General features: G+C 36.4%; 1 protein-coding gene across 1 annotated transcript in view; it reads right to left on the bottom strand.

Annotated features, from left to right (window-relative positions):
- CDH7 (cadherin 7) overlaps positions 1-18,149 on the bottom strand; it is a 124,078-nt gene extending 105,929 nt beyond the window's left edge. Inside the window, exons 1-2 of the mRNA XM_014055044.2 lie at positions 18,066-18,149; positions 1,517-1,935 (exon numbers count right to left, since the gene is read on the bottom strand). Coding sequence (XP_013910519.2) covers positions 1,517-1,726 — 210 coding nt within the window. The 5' untranslated portion in view covers positions 1,727-1,935; positions 18,066-18,149. The remainder of the gene's footprint in view (positions 1-1,516; positions 1,936-18,065) is intronic.
- Positions 18,150-18,352: the final 203 nt, after the last annotated feature.

Below are 18,352 nucleotides of genomic sequence, written 5' to 3'. Positions count from 1 at the left end.
GTCCTTTCTCCATTTAGAATTGGAGTTGGTTCTAATCTTAGGTATATATATTGAACTGTTTTAGTTTCCTTATTATAAATTTCTGCTGATGTTTTAAATTGGTTAATGGGTTGCAGCAATAATGTCATATGATTAGAAACCCATTTATCATTCAGCTTGTTTAGGTTCCAGATTTTCTTTTATGATGCTGTACTTTGCTTGCTCATTTATTTGGAAATGTACGATAACAGCAAAAACTATTGAAATGCAAAACTCATACCTTTGGGATTCTTATCAGTACCAAAGACAAAAGAAAATAGATTAAGGAACATTAAGGTTGCATGCTTGAGCAACCAAACAAAATACGGACATTATCATACTATGGTCCATGTACCCTGCTTGACATGCATGCATTTCCACATATGTGTTGCACAGCTTCAAACACATATGCACCGAATCTTAGATTATTGTGCCCTTATTTGCATGCCAGACAACACTTTGCTTAAGTACAAAAACCATCAAGAAATCATTTTCACCTCAGAAGTGGGTAGCATCTACTCACTCTGAATAATCTACAAAATTAAGAAGGGTTGGCGTAGTAATTGGATGGCTACCATCATGAAATCCGAGTGTCATAGAATAGGTTAAGGAGGTTGCAAAAGCATTTTCAAAGAAGCAAATGGCAACTACTTCCAATCATGGCAAGAAAATTATATAGATATGTCATGTAGGTCACCAGGTGACTTAACTTAATTTACTTAAGCCAGTGTTTTCTTCAGTAATAACAAACATATTTAACTAATCTGGTCCTAGTGCACCAGTCATTGCCAGCTATTGCTAGCATAATCAACTGAATGAACACAGATATTAAATGTCCCCTTATTATTTGACTCAATGTGGTTCTTGAGTTGTTGAAACTGAAGAGACAATCCATGGCCTCCAGATATTATAGTTGTACTCCCCGAGCATGTAGTGCTATACCAGAAGTGTGTTTTCATAAGGCAACTGGACTTTGTTTTTCTTTGAAGACATTTTGCTTCTCATCCAAGGAGAAGCTGAAAAAGCTTCTTAGATGAGAAGTGAAATGTCCTCAAACAAAAATAAGGAAGTCCAGTTGCCTCTTGAAAAAGCACCTTTGAGACAACAATGACCTGGATGCTGAGAATCTCCATAGGGATGTAATGCTGTAGTTCTCCAATGCAGTGCAACTCTGAGACTATATAGGAACATAAGCACCCTAGTAATGGGTAAACATTTGGGGACATAAAAGTCATATTGCCCGTTACTTTTTGAAGTAAAAATTCTCAGAGATGTCTGAAAGTAAAATAATTGCTTAAAATTGCAGTCCTTGCATTATCAGTCTCATATAGCTTTATCTATCTTCTGTTCTGAGTAGGCATTTGGGAGGTATAGCCTACACAGAGCAACATGACAGCTGGTTGAAGATGGCACTTTATCAACACAATTCAGAATCACATTGTAATGGTTTTCATTAGGCAAAAAGCTGTGTCATATAAAATTAGATAAGTTCTCCTACCTTTCCTACATAAAGAGGATCGCTTCCCATGTATTCCTCCAGGACAAAGAACTGATTCCACACCCAACTGCGTTTGGTTCGTGATCTCCCAGGTTGGAAGTAGGGCTTTGATCCTGATCTTGGCAGTTCTGCTTGGCTCATCCCAGAAAGACAGAGGAAAAGAGCTAGTATCTGCAAAAAATGGCAGAGCTCTACTTTGCCTAATTTCATTTTTCTTCTTCTCCCTGTGCAAGGAAAAAATAAAGCAACAACAGCAAAACAAACAAACAAAAGAAAACTTGAGAAAAGAACGGGCAAAGTTCCACTTGGCTTAGCAAGACATCCACTGGGATTCCAGAGGTAACGACTTGTATTCGATTAAAAAAAAATCACTCTCCACTATTGAACATTCTTCACAAGAGACACAGCGTAAGAAGTACCTATAAAAGAAAAGGGAAAAATAAAGAGGAGAATTGTTGTCAGATATACGTACATGAAAATTACATTTCTTTTAACTTTCATATGTCAGATCAGTCAGATATGAGCTAGGGGTAATATTTGAACCTGCTGAATGCTGTTCCTTCAATTACATTAATACTTTTCAGTGATGAGTTTACATCTAAGTACTATGGGTATGAGAAGGAAGACATGTCTGATGCCACAACCAACCAACCGGAACTGGTAAGAGTCCATTTGAATTTCCAAATCTCCCTCGTTTGATTTCTTCCTTTCATCATAACAGTCAAATTAATCAAAACGTATTGAGGAAGTCAAAGAGATATACGTACATGAAAATTACATTTACAATTTCATCCTAACCCTGGTCTCATAACCTGAGAAATGAAAACAGATATTCATCCATTGCTTCAGACTTTTCCAAACAAAACTGAACAGGAATAACTCAAGAATGTTATGCTTATGGTTCATGACAGGTTTTTAATTTTACCAACAAATATATCAATATGGTTTTTTTTAATATTTCAAAGCCACCTATACACTGACCTAAAGCTGTCTCAGTGGTGCATATTGGATACCAGTTTGCTGGTAGATAATTTTATCATTTTCAAAAGCCACATTAGAGGTTAGTAAGTGGAAGAATGAAAGCTATTTAGAAATTTTAGTTCAAGATTCCAGAAATAGGTACTGATTCCTGGACTATGATATGCTGCAGCAAATCAAGGTTGAAATACAATATGGAACTATAAGCATTATTTCCAGGTCTCCTTTTAACACTTGATACTTCAATTTCAAAATAAAGCATTACTTGAACAACAGTTTGAAAATATGCAGACATTAAGTGTGATAAAGTAGAACCATTCTATTATCTATAAGTCCCAAGACTGCAGCATACTTATCAAATCAAAGGCACTGGAGAAAAAAGTATTTATTTAGCTTAATTTACTAATTTATATTCCACCTTTCGCCATAAAATGAATTTAAAAAGTTATACAGCAATAAAATAAGACTAATACTATAATAGAAACCAATAGTACATAATAAATACATTATCAAATATGAATGTATTCCAATTAAAAACAAATATTTCATTAGACAGAAAGATACAATACAAACCAAATATAATCATGCAAATGTTTACGATCAGGTTGCTAATCCTCTTGATATAAGTTTAAAAAAAACATTACAACAATCTTATCTGTTTGGAGCCAAGAGTTAACCCAATTAAAATCAGGTGACCCATTAATTTCCAAATTGGTTTATATTAAATGCTACTCATAAAGAGTAGAAAACTATATTCAATCATAAGACCTTAAGATTTCATAGGAAGACACAACGTACGCGAGGCAAGACTTAACCAGTCAACTTGTTCACAGCTGAACCTAATTCACAGGATTTTTGACAGAATGCAAGTAAAGGAGGAAGCAAATAATACAATATTAAGAATCACTGGATGAAAATACAATGCAAAATATAATGAACTGCATGCTGCTTCTTGGAACAATGCCATTAGTTTTAATGACAAGAAGTTAATAATGCATGCCTCTTCTGTATAATATTTATGATATACTTTGCAATATGTCACAGCTTGGCAACATGGTATGTCTTGACACAACACCGTGAAGATACTTCTCTTGAGAAATTTATTTTTGGTTTCTTTGTGTGTGTGTGTGTGTGTGTGTATTAGGAATCAAAGAAAAATAAAAATAAATGTTAGTCGTTAGTAAAGCATCTACTTTTGTTAGTTATTTATAATAAATAAATAATATCTATCTTTGAAGCATTGTTACCATGATTGTAAGACAACGTTTTCCTTAAAAACAAAAATAACAAAGAAAAATAAGGCCTAGAGAAGATGGAAAAGTTAGCTAGGCTTGTAGAAAGCATGGTGGCGGGGGGGGGGGAGGATACACTGTACATTGTAGAGCAATCTTCTAGTAAACAAGGGTTTCAAGACTCATTCCCACTTTGGCAACCATTTTTGAGAAGAAACCTTTTAAAGTTATGCTGTAAATGCATGCTCTTAAAATTAAATATTTGTTCAGCCTGATAATAGAAATCATAACCAAGATGTGAAAACTTCTGAATAACTGCTGAGAAACAGTTCATTTTATGAAATAACTATTCTATTTATGGATTTCATCCTTAACTTGAAGCAGATGCTACCTTCCTTTCCTTCAAATCTCATGGACCATATAACAACATTCAATTTGAACTATTCAAACTGGGGATCCAATCAATTAAAAATGAAAGTGAGCACATATTTATATTCTTTACTGAATGGCTCAACCATTCACATCAAATGTCCTGGACTTTCAGACAAATATTGAACTCATGATTCATGGGGATTACGTCAATGATGATGGCATTTAAGTGGTGTGCTGGTTGTTTTGGGATTGCTTGCAAGGCATCTATTACTATTAGTACCATTTTTGCTTTCTTTTGCATTCTATTTCTATTTGCGGGTCTTTGTATTTCGTGATTTTTCTCCAATTCTTTCTCTTTTAGTATCCTGATTCCAAGTATAGCTATGTCCGCTAGTCTTTCTTATCAACAATTGTTAAGCCTTTAAGATATGTGGCAGGTATTTGTCTGTTTGAATTCTAAAGCCCCAGACTTTCGTTTTCTATTACTTTGTCTATTTTGTGGTCTCATCAGATCTTGCTTGCAGGCAAATGGCATTTTTTGCAGATATGCCAATGCATCATTATGGCTACTTTGTCATCCTGTAGTTTGTAGTCAGTCTATGATTATTATTATTTTTTAGCAAATGAATTTTTCACTGTTTCTTCAGCTTCTTTGCAGAGGAAGCATTGCTGACTTCTCAAGTCTGGCTTTGTATGCATTTGCTCTTAAGGCTTGGTCTTTTGCATTATTGTTATTATATTACAATTGCTCAGACAATCAGCCAGATATTTAATTGGATTTGGTATTTTTAAATCTACCAATCAAGTCTTTCCAAAGGACCTAGTATAAGCAGATATTGTTGTTTAATGGTGTTAAAGGTGCTGTCACTGGACATAAGCTGTGTCAAGTACAGCTGTTTTTTGCAATTGACTGATGTTGACTTTGTCAATGTTGATGGTGTTCAAACAGTACTCAGACGTTTTAGGATTGCATCCGAGGCTACTATTATTATTATGGTTCATTAGCAATAGCAATAGCAATAGCAATAGCAGTTAGACTTATATACCGCTTCATAGGGCTTTCTGACATTAAACAGTCAGCCAGATGTTTAGACTGGATTTGGCATTTATTCCCACCAATCAAGTCTTCCAAGGACCTGGTATAGGCAGATGTTTTTATTTAATGACATTAAAGGTATTGTTGCAGGATGTCAGCTGTAACGTTGCCTTTTGCAAATGACTGATGGTGATTCAAGTGGTGCTCCAGAGGTTTTGGGATTTCATCCAAATGTCTGTATTATTTATTGATTGATTGGATTGGATTTTTATCCCAACTTTCTACATTGCTGGTCAAGTGAGAGTTGATAGTATTTTGGTTTTTTTTTTAGTTACCAGTCTAAGATTTAAAGAGGACACTGGGCCAAAGTCATCCTACAGGCTGCTATGGGTCTCCCTGATCCTAGTTCAACATCTTAAACAATTTTACCACACTAATTCTGATACAATATACACATGCCACAACCCAGTGCACACACACACATACACACACAGAGACACACACACTTTTATATATACAAAGTAAAAGAGTCATCATCCATGTAATATACACACAGACATAATAAAAAGCTTTTTTAAAAAACTTTTCTTATTATTGTCTTTCTTTTAAAGGGCTTTCTGATCCTCCTCCTGTTCCCTTAACATAACTCCTGTAAAATCAGAGTGTTTGCAATTCTTGTCTATAAGTCAAAGATTTCCAGTTCAAAACCCAGCAGAAATATGCTTGTTATTACATATTTTCAGGCTTCCTTGTACACTGCATTTTTAATACGTTCAGTTTTGCCATTTTCCCAACATTTGAGACAGAACGTTCTATCTCCAACTCCCAAATAATCTTTGATTTACAATGCAAATGATATAATAATTATGCTACTGCATGACCACAATAAAGGAGAAATCTAAAAATGACCTAATGACTTAATGGTAAGTACCAAATTAATTAAAGGGGGTGCTCATTTCTCTACAGATAATGAAGTTGTGACATCTATTATCTGTGGTAGAAATAAAACCCTAGGGACCTCTAACATCTCTGTTTGGAGAGTTAGTGGTTGTTTGTATTTTTTGCAGCACAGATACAGTAGCCTTAAACCTGTTTTTCATCATTTCATCACAGATGAAATCTGTGTTTCATCAAGAGAAAGCAAACATGGAAAATAGAGGGGCTTGAGTGTTAAAATCTGGCTCGTACTAAAAGCATATTTTATTCATAGGGTTTTAGGGTTAAGAAAAGTTTTTTCTCTACTTTTTTCAAAGCAAACTATCAAGCCGTGAAGACAATTTTTTTAAAAAAAATTCTCAACTGATTAACATGGAAACAAGAAAGCAATTAAAATACATATCAGGTCACATGCTATATGAGGAAAGGGAAGGAAAACCACAAAAAGAAATAACAATTCACCTCTGCCAACTTCCGTATCAGTGAACCGCTAAGCTAGGAAACATCCTAGATGTAAATAAATTTACCTCATGTATTTAATAACTGTCATCTGCCTTAAAAGCACACTTATGCTAACAACCTCTGGCTCTCCGCACAGTTCTTTCAGCTTTGCAGCTTCTGTGTAATACTTTCAGAAAGGTATCCAGAGGGCAAAACCATAATGCAAATAAAAGCATTTCTGATTAGAGAATCCATTTAATGTCTTTTCCAGTAATCCCTTCTGAGGTACTTCTTTGCCCCAAAATGTCTATAGTTAGGGGGCTTGTGGAATAAACTAGAAAAAATCCAATGTTAACTAGGTGGCAGCAATTTAAAAGCACTCTCTTTAAAACACTGGTCTTCTCTCCAAAGTGGAAAAAGAATATCATCCTCAAAATGTCTAAAATAGGACAATGGCTAGATCAAGATTTTGTTGTAATACAGTAACTACAGCCAATTATTAACCCACACATTAGCAGTAGCAACAGCACTTAGGCTGCTTCATAGTGCATTACAATATTCACTAAATGGCTTACAGAGTTAGCATATTGTCCCCAATACTCTGGGTCCTCATTTTACCAACCTCAGAAAGATGGAAGGCTGAGTCAACCTTAAGCCAGACAGTCTGCAATACTGCATTCTAACCACTGTACCACCATGGCTCTCAGTCATCAAAACGTGTGAATTCATATATTTCCATCATTTCTTTTGATAGTATTTGTTGACTCTTGAGATCAAATGAAGCCTCCTGAAATCAGACCTGACCATCAGCATATTATTTGATCTGAAGCATGACTGGCCTCTTGTAACTAACTCAGATGTCTCTAAAATCACAATACAACTGAAAAGAGATAAAATGATTACAGTGGTGGGGATTTCATTTTAGAAGAACACATATGGATTGCTCCCTTGTTCTCCTTATTTATCCATATTAACCATCCTTTACACGTGTGGGACTAATCAATATTAGTTCCAATTTTTAAAGATGGCAAGCCTCAACTCAGTTATTTACCATATAATCAGTCAACCCAAACTACTGAACTGTGTCCTGGGCATAGTGTTAGGAAACATATTGATTATGAAGGAGCTGTTGATAAACAAGTTGGTTTTGGAACTGAATAGTCAACCCTTGATCAATGCATCACATTGCATTATTTGATACAAATATTCCAGCTGCTTAAGAAGAACTGTTTTGCTACCCTTTCTGAGTGAAAGGTAGCTTTAACTTGGTAAATAAAGTGAGGCTTTAGAGAAAACTAAGAAAACTAAGTCTCCTGTATACATCCATGTTTACCAAATTTGATTATGATGCTGTACAAGAACATATATTTATAATTAAGAGGTACTGATACTGCAGGCATATTTATTTTAATTCCTATATGAAGATGATAATAAAGACACAGTATATTCTTGCACTATTTCTACAAGTCTTTTAAAAAAATCTGTCCCAAAATGAGTTTCACGCCAATATGTTAGACCACAATCCTATTTCTATTTTACTATAGGCAGAGGATGATGTAATATGTTCATTAATCCATACTGATCTTTGCTAAATTCCGCAAGTGCTTGCAACATTCTCTTGTGGTGAAGAATTTAACATCAATTATTCCAAAAGAAAAGTGTTTAGTGGTTTATTAACCCTGGTACAAAATTGCATCATAGGTGGAAACCCAATGAAGTGCCATGCAGACCAAACAGAGCAAGATTTTTAAATACCAAAGAATCTGCTTTCAATTTTCTACTTGTGCGGAGATATCAAACTGATAGCCTGTCAGTTTTCGCCCAGAAGGTTTTAAATACTATAGTGGGTTTTGCCAATCATAACAGAAACAATTTTGCTGCAACTGCTGCCAAGCTCTTTAGAGCAAAGGGACCAATTCTCTGGTTATATAGAGTACGCTCCATCTCTGTAAAGGCTGCAGCAGAAACAATGCAATCAAACCTTTTATGAACTTTGTTTTGTGACCCTTTGTATGTGGCTAACACACTTGTGGATGGATGTTTGGTTTGGTGCGAATGGAGCTAAAACATGAATCTGACAATAAAAATTGGTTGAAAAATCTTTAGGATGAATTCTTGGTTCAATCCATTTTTATGACTAACGTATTTTTGATGGGAATAAAACTATATAGTCAGGATTTAGTCTACTGCTGCCTTCCATGTGAATCTCTCATCATGCTAAATTCTCTTTCTATTACAATTCCCATCCAGAAACATTGAGTTTGAATTTGTCCTTTCATATTATTCATTGTTTGTTTTTGTTTCGAAAGAAAGAAAGAAAGAAAGATATATAGATAGATGATAGATAGACAGACAGACAGACAGACAGACAGAGAGACAGACAGACAGACAGAGAGATCTTTAGTTTTGACCTTTGACTACTAGATAAATAAATGGAAATTGCGGGCTATGAAAATTGCTTAAGTCAGCTTTAAAAACATAAATGTTGTCATTCATATAAACCTAATTGGCCTTTGACGTTTTTCTTCTACTTGTTTACATAGAATTACATCAGGTACATAATTGAAGAAATATAGATCAATAGAAAGAAAAAAGAATACATTATTTTATTGCTGTGATAACTATAATTATCTTTGATAACCTCACTGGTCATGAAATAAGCTATGTAATCATTAAATGATAAATCACAAGTACTTGTCAAATGACCGTTGCTGTGTCCCAAGACCATGTGATCCCCTTTTGCGACCTTCTGACAAGCAAAGTTAATGGAGAAGCCAGATTCATTTAACAACCGGGTTATTAACTGATAACTATAGTGATTCGCTTAACAACTGTGGCAAGAAAGGTCATAAAATGGGGCAAAACTCATTTAACAAATGTCTCAACAACAGAAATCCTGTGATCTCAATTGTGGTCATAGGTCAAGGACCATCTGCAATATACAGTATAGCTGAACTATTTAAAAAAATCTAACACTGACACAATGACAATAAGACACAGAAAATGCTCTTTGTTGGCATCTAGTCACTATTTCTACTTTCACTGCTTAAATATAGACGTCTAATATAATTTCATCTTTAAATAGAATTAAACAATCCACATAGTTGATGTGTAATTTAATCTGATTTCAATTCAGTTCAACACAGAGGTACAACACAAAATGAGCATGGAAACAGAGAGAAAGATGCTAATACACAGAGATGCAACAAGAAACTAGAAATACTTTTTACAGCAAATTCTGGTAAAGGATATGGAAAGAATTCAAGAAACCAAAGTCCCTATCATACTTAATGTGCAAGAATGTTGAGGTAACATGCAAAATCTTAATTTAAAACAAATCATGATTGCAAACATTCGCTCTCCTGCTTCTACTTTACAGCTGGCTACCAAGAAAGAACTAGGGCTGTTTTGTCATTCATAAATCTTATCAACCAGATTTAGTATAAACCATGCAATTCAATTTTCTTCTAATCGTGGTTTCTAATTTTCTCCCTGATTGCAAATCCTAGTACATTCAGCTGAACCACAATTAAGCTTAACCTTTGTTGTTCTCTCAGCTGTCACTAAAGTCACACAATTCCAACTTGGTTATTGTAACCATCTGATATTGATAAACTGTCATCTTATTTCAGAGAGGCAGCAGATTGTTATTTAACAGGGATAAAAATACCAACTCAATTTTCATAAGAAATGTCAGTAAAACATTTACAATGTGTTAGGGTCTTTTTTTACCCCAAACCACTCTGAAATGTCTTGCTCTGAAGAAACATTTATATTCCAGGGCTGCCATAATAACCTTGATTATTGTGACACAAAATTGCTGCTACTTTTCCTTCTAAACTTGAAGAAGGAGCATGAAAATTGCCAGGTTGGAATGGAGCATTAATGTACAAGTTCAGCCATAAATTGAGAAGAATCAAAGGCATTTTTGCAATGCCATTGTAAAATTGTACAGTATCAGGAATTGGGGGCTCCTAAAGAAACTAGCAGAGAAGTAGTGTGGTGTAATGATTAAGACATCAAGCTACAAAATGGGAGACTGTGAATTCTAGTTCTGCCCTGGGCACAAAACATACTGGGTGACCTTGGGCCAGTCATTTTCTCTCAACTCTAGAAAAGAAGCAATGGCAAACCATTTCTGAAAAGTGTTGCCAAGAAAACTGGAGGGGCTTGTCCAGGTAGTCTCTGACAATAATACCGGCAGTGGGGGGTAGAGGGATGCCGTATATTACATTTTTTCTCTCCACGAAATATAGTTTCCAGAAATATTTTGCCTTAATTTCTTAACTAAACATTATTCCAAATCTGTTTATATCATAAAAACAATGTACATTTTTTCCCCATTTTTCAGAGATCGTATTCTTGTAATTTATACCATTTGAGCATTCTGGTTAAACTGACTTTGTCGTCACCCAGAAATCAGCTTCCTGCTGCCTATGTACATTCATCAGTGCAAAAAAGTTGTCGAGACTTTGGAAGGAATTCAGAGAAGAGAAACCAAAATGATTAGGTGCCTAGAAGCTCAAACATATGAAGAACTATTTCAGGAATCTAGTGAAAAGAAGGACCAGAGGTGACATGATAGCAAATTCCCAATGCTTGAAAGGCTGCCACAAGGAAAGTGGGGGGGGGGGAGTTATTTACCAAAATAAGGCAGCACAAGAAACAACAAGGAGAGAAGCAACTTAGAACTAAGGAGAAAATTCCCAACAGTGAGAACAATTAACCAGTGGAACAATTGGAAGTTGTGGGTGTCCCATACTGAGGCTTTTAAGAAGAGACTGGATAGTCATTTGTCAGAAATAGCATAGATGTCCTGCCAGAGCAGGGGGTTGGACAAGAAGACCTCCAAGATACCCTCCATCTCTATTACTGTTACTAACTGTCCTCCCCACCAGCCCCAGCAAATTTATAGATGTTGGCTTCCATATATTTTGAAAGTATAAGGGCAGAGGTAATCCACTCACAAAGGGGAAATAATATCTGCAGAAATGTGTAGACCATGGTCAGGTACAATAATGCCTCAGGCAGACTTCCTGTATTTATAGCAATAAATATACCTGTCTTGATATGACAAAAAGCTTTCTTAATAACAGAGAAAATGAAAATCTTTCTCAAGACAATGTGTTGTCTGAAACAAGGGAATGGCGTCCCAAAATAATTATAGAAAAAGAAAGAAGAGAAAAACCTGGGTATACCCAATGTCAGACATTCAGAGGTCTTTTTATCTATCTAGGATACAAAATAAAATGTAAATGAGTGAGTAAGTTTGGCCTATAGAATCCTTGCATCTTTTGCAGGAATTCATTATTTACACATTGCAGAAGAGTTTAAAAGCACAGAGTTTTGTCATTCTAATTATTTTTGTTCAGTTAAGTGGCAACACATTTTTTCCAACTGGATAGTTTACTTGCTTCAGCCTTAATGGCTGTTATTTTATCTGCAGAAATTCTTTACTTTTATGTTGTTGCCTTTCCAGTTTGTTTAACATGGCAATGCATTCAGTTTATTAAAATATGAGAAAACGGTCTCTGTAATACCCCTGCATTCTTCAGGAACAGCCAGTTGTTTATTAAATATGCTTGATTGTGTTTCATATAGATGTATTACTAGGCTATGTGAGCGTATGTTGGAATAGCCATCCTTTCAGGATCATTTACTGTACAAAGTCATTAAATATCATCAAGGCTTTCAAGTTACAGAAGGCCTTTTAACTGCCAAGGCGTATATTTAGCCTTATGTTTGTCAGCTTGAGCAACAGATACTAATGTCATCGAAAGCAATAAAGTGATTGTACCTTCCTCCTACGATTTAGGTGTCATTTGTGTCATCTCTGCTTCAAGGAATAAAGTACTAAGTGAAGGAGAAAGCAACTTCAAGTTTGTTTGTTTTTAAATGCACTTGTCTCAACCTTGAATGTCTTTAGAATATACAATAAATGCTTGGGCAAAACACTAGAGGAAAACGTTTTTCAGTCCCAAATACATACGCTAAACATCTAATGGTAGTCAAAGATCAAACAGTGCACAGGTTTTGTTTTTAAAAAAAACCCTCCATCTAGTTCCATATATCTCATGTTCTGCTGAAAAAGAGACTTACTTTTAGACTGATTGTTTTAATGTAAGAATGAATAACTAATATGGTTAATTGCTTATAATGTGTGTGTGCGTGCGTGTGCATGCATACACACACACACACATATACACATATACACATACACATACACATACACATACACATACACATACACATACACATACACATACACATACACATACACATACACATACACATACACATACACATACACATACACATACACATACACATACACATACACATACACATACACATACACATACACATACACATACACATATATATATATATATATATATATATATATATATATATATATATATATATATATACACAATCATATTGAAGGTGTAACTATTTTGCACCTAAGAGTTGAAACCAACTCTTATTGAGTTGGCATTTAATCAGTAAATTATATGCTGTCACATATAGCTAAGGTTTTATTCATCTTTTAAAAATGTCAATTACTGCATTTGATGATAATGAGCATCAATAATAACCCAGACAGACCACAGTAGTTAGCCAAAGTTAACTGATCTCAAAAAGCTAAGTTAAAGTTAACTCATACCTGGTTAGCTGAATGGATATCAGGAAATCCTAGGACTTAGGCCACACTAGGAACTTGAAATAAAACACCCCGATCCATATTCCTGACACAGAAATGTGTTCATGCAAACATCAACTTCATCAACTAATCAATATGTTACAATACAACCAACCAATCCACTTACAAAAACAAAGCCAGCACTCCACACACCTTCACCAATATTTATAGAAAGACGACAGCTCCGATCACACTTTGCTCCCACAAGCAGGAAGCTGAAGGCATCAGCCTGAAGATGGCAAGTGGGACCTCATTGAAACATCGCCAAGATATTCTCAATCTTACATTGGAAAATACGCCAAGACCTGTGTGTGTGTGTGGGGGGGGTGTTGTGTGTGTGTGTGTGTGTGTGTGTGTATCTTAGAACAACTGTCTTTTCATGGTAAGATAAAGAGTTTTCCACAACATAGATTCTACAGTAGAGCTATCATCCTTATTTGCAAATACACGTGTAGCTTTTTAAAATCCTCTATGAATTGCCTCAGGTTTTTTCTTCTTCTTTTAATGTCCCAAATAATTCAGTGTTATAGAACTGACCAAATGTTGACCCTGATTCTTACTAACCCTTGAAATAACCTTTATAGGAAAGCACAGATATTGTTTTCTTGAAAATTGTATCTATGAAGGTCACCAAGAGTAAGTCCTTCAGCTCTGAGCTCTTTATTTGAAGCAACTCCCACTGTGTTGTAATAATCCTAATGTTGATTAATACCCATGGCATCTGAACGATCACTCCTTCAATACTGCTGAAGCAGCAAGTTTGTCCCATGATAAAAGACCAGATGTAGTTACAAGCTTTACAATTCATCATTTTGTTTCAGAATTCCCCTAAGAAAATTGTCACAACTTTCGCTCCCTCCTGTGGGTTTTTAAAAAGTACTTATTCTTGTCTTGGGATTTTTCTTTTCCTTTTTAAAAAAAATTCACAATCAATGCTGTATTTTTTTCTGTGAACAGTTGCTTTTTAAGAGAAGGAAATTACAGTATGCATTATATAATTAACTGACAATTAATTTAGATTACAAGTGCAGTTTATTGGAAAAAGTCTGGAAAGACTCCTTCAGGTAGATAGGTCTTTGAAACTCAAGCTGCATAATTCAGGTCATACAACTTTTTCTAGGTAAGTATACTAAATTCTAAACACTTGCTCCTGTTATTAAAAGCAAATGTCATACAGTAGCACATATATTTTGTGAAATCTGAATGAGTGCCCCCTGTCCTACCCTATTGTCTTGCTATACTGTTCTAACTTCAGGTTCTCTCAAAGGCTCCAAGTTTATCCACAAGCAAAAGGCACACTTTTGTGAACAGCACAGCTTTCTACAAAAAGAAAATCAGAAAAGCAACTACAATCCATTACAGGAGGCTCCAGAAATAGTGCTGAGTTGTAACAATTTGAATTGCTTTGATAAAAGGGTGCTTTGATTTGAGAAACAGAGCTGGAAAATCCACATCATTTGTTAACCGAAGTCAGAAGGAGCCTTTCGTATTAATGAAAGACAAATCACCTTCTAAACTTTTCCAATTTATTTCAAATATGCATTGGTCAGTTCAAATATGTAGAGAAGGATTCCATTACACCTCTTTGAATGCTTTGTTCCTTGTTATGGCAGCTTCCCTGATGATCAGATACACCAACCCTTAGTCCTTCTATAACACATGTTCCATCATTTGAACCGAAGACACAAGGATGACCCCGATGTCCATATGCAAACAGGGGAAAAGAAACACTCTACTGATTATCCTACAGGCATTCAGATTCTAGCAGTCATTTTGCCTTTATCCATAATTTCCAAGGATGACTTTGTGACAGTTCCCTGCAGAGCCATTATATTCCCAGAGGAGGCACTCATGCACTGCTGCTTATAGCTGCATGTACAGCTGTGGCAAAGGCTGAGGTAAGCATCATCTGTCTTTACTATGCTCCCTCTCCAAGCAAGGTTTAGCTGATGCCTTACTCTCCTAAAAAAGCAGAATAATGGAGCTGGAAATATATTCAGAACAAGTGATGCCTAATCAACTAAAGTAAGGGAGGATAGCATCTTCTGAAAAGTGCCCCTGAAATAGTTGGTGGTGAAATAGCTAATGAGATGCATATTCAAGTCTCAGTTTGTTCCAGGCTATGCTATATAAATAACTGTCTATTCAGATCCGATTTCAGTTCCCTTAAAAGTTGATAAGAAGCAACTTATGATTAGCCAAATGCATTTAGAGGGCTTTGACTACTCAAACAATCACAATTACCTCTCTTTGGGGGGAAAGGACACTGATTTAGAATGAATCAAATAGGTTTCCATATGAGTGGCAAACAAAAGCTTTGAGATCATTTTTCTAAATATTAAGCACACAACTAAACATCTAGGATGCTGCTCTGAGGCACAACATCCAAAGGATAAAGGCTGTATCTTTCACAAAAACAATTGGCATAAGGCTGAACTACAATTCCACAAAAGTTCTACAATACCCTTTTACATATTAGAGAAGCATCATAATCATAAACAACTAGAAGGAAAGTTGTGAAAGTAATGTTAATACCATCCTTCCAACCTACCAAGATATTTATTAATTTATTATTCTACTTTGCACAGATAACCTTGTCCTTTGGTAAGACTTTAGTGACTTCACATGTACGCACATACACACACACACACACAATTTATGAATGGGGGAAGTTTTCTCTTTCCGATTAATCAACTCAATCCTTCCAGATGTAGTTCTAAAAAAAGCTATAAACTTTTGACATTTACATTTGAAGAGCCCTATTGATTTGGGTAGTAGATTATATATTGCTATGTTCTGCTTACTGGTCTGATATGCCAGCAGTGATGCTTTAGTAATAGATCTAAATCAGCAAAACCTTTATTTATTGATTTTCCCCCCTCCCATCCAACACTCTTAGTCTTATTTGTTGATTAGCTGATTCTTTGTCATTATTTTTAAACAAAAGAAGATAACAATTTACAGCTGAATCCAGTCTTTAGGATGCCTCAGAAGCTATATTTTCCAGAAGCCTGAACCTATTTTTAACCACAGATTTCAAAGGTAAACATAATAGGAGCAAGTACTTTGCATGAGACCCACAGTCACAGTGTTGCTAAACTCTAATGACCTTGATGTTGCTTAACATATTGACAATATAATGATGCTTCTTTCTTGCTAATTTTTCATTATAATGTGTTGAGCATAATATCACACTCAGCATTCCACTTTTTCAAAACCAGTCAAGCTTACCCCATAACTAACTAACTAACTAACTAACTAACTAACTAACTAACTAACTAACTAACTTACATACATACATACATACATACATACATACATACATACATACATACATACATACGCCTTCTTGCTAAAAGACATTTGGGGAAAGACATATTTAAGGTTAACTTCAAAACAACTTTCACTAAAATTGGTCACCAAGGGGAAAAAAAACTCACCCATCGGTTCCCTCCCCCTCCCATCATTGCCTAATACAGGAGATGCCAGTGATTGACAATATTGGCAAAGTACTCCTGGATTTTGTCTAGCAAAGGATTAAAATCACCTCCTTTACTTTGTAGGCATGGGGACAAAAGAGATACACCAATAAGACTTTTGAGAAAGAAACCATAATGACAAACAAGCCACTTCAAGTCTGTTCTGATTCTAGATGTTACCAAACACGGCTTCTCGATAATGACCCAAAAAAAAATATATGGAAGTATCAATTTGCACAATCAAAAAATATCCCCTAGCCTCAACCTTTTTTTCATAATTGTACCTTTTTTCTTAAAGTAATTTAAGGTCATTAGAATCCAACTGAATCAGAAAAACGAGACGTGAATATTGAGTCTTTTTTTTTTTACTTTATTGATCTAACTTGACATCTGAGCATTAAGTCCAACAAGGCAAAAAGCTAGCTCATTCTATCTAGGGCAATCTACACACATATGCACACGAAGCAGGTCAGCAGGAAACCTTCAACCCCGCAAAGTCATGCTTACAAAGTGAATGCTAATTTGAAAACATGCCCGCGTCTCGCTTGCAAAACCGGGAAGCACCGTCATAAACAGAGAAGAGTCAGCGGCGGCGAATTTTGCCCGCATCACTAGGCTGTTTCAGCCGATGGCATTAACGCCAAACATGAAGACTAGTCTTAAAAACTGGCGGCACCTGAGTTTGCCCGCAAAAACTGAGAGAGGGCGAAAAGGTGTTGCTATTCGCTCCTTTCGTGCTTTTTTTTTTTTTTTAATTTGCTAGCGGGTCGCTTCCTTTCTCACAAGGACGGCTGACTTGGTCCCAGCTGCCTACGTGATTTATACCGCGCCCGCCGGAGAAATTTTCCGGAGGCTTTTTTTTTTTTTTTTAAATATATTATTATTTTTTAGAGCTCGTTTTTAAAAGCAGGATTTTCCAGGTTGACTCAGCCTTTCATCCTTCCGACGTGGATAATAAAATGAGGACCCAAATGGGTTGGGGGCGATAGGCTGACTATAGGTAACCCGCTTCTAGAGGGGTGTCAAGCACTGTAAAGCGGCATAGAAGTCTAAGGGCTTATTGCTATTGCCGCTATTGTGCCCAGCTTTCTCTTTGCTGCATGACAGATCCGGGCGGATTGAGGTTGGGGGGGGTGGAGGAAGAGGACCGATCTGCTCCCCAGGAAAGCTTTTCTCAGGACGCTAGATCTCCACTTTCTCTCCGGAAAAAAAACCAAAATCAATTGGCGTCGTAGGGATCTGTGGAAGAAGAACCGCGCGATGGAAAGAAACTTCGGGAGTCTCTCTGCAGCCTGGTACCTGCCTTTGCCCCGAGACTAAGGTTGCGAAGAGGGCTGTAAACAAGCCCGGTTGTTCAAGGAGGCAGCCTTACCGGGTCGTTTTCTTTGGGCTTCTCTTTCGCCGTTCAGGCGCCGCCGCCGCCGCCGCCAGGAACCGTTAATCCAAATGGAAGGGATGCAGCGGCGAAAGTCCTTCGCTGGCGGTGCTCGACCATGTGCCCCCCGGCTCCGCTATAGAACTTGCTGTCTTAGGCAAGCCCCTTTGCTTGAGCAAGACACCCCGGCACAGGGGGGTTCCCTTCCGTCCAATCAGAGCGCGCCCGAGAGGCAGTGAGAGCCAGTCAGCGGCGAGGGGGCGCTGCTCCTGCCGTGCGATCCC

The sequence above is a fragment of the Thamnophis sirtalis genome, unplaced genomic scaffold (assembly GCF_051295495.1).
Source record: "Thamnophis sirtalis isolate CommonGarterSnake01/CBP01778 unplaced genomic scaffold, rThaSir2_p1.2 scaffold_2, whole genome shotgun sequence".
Taxonomy (NCBI): domain Eukaryota; kingdom Metazoa; phylum Chordata; class Lepidosauria; order Squamata; family Natricidae; genus Thamnophis; species Thamnophis sirtalis.
Note: the sequence above shows the minus strand (reverse complement) of the source record. Positions and strands in the feature narration are given on the sequence as shown.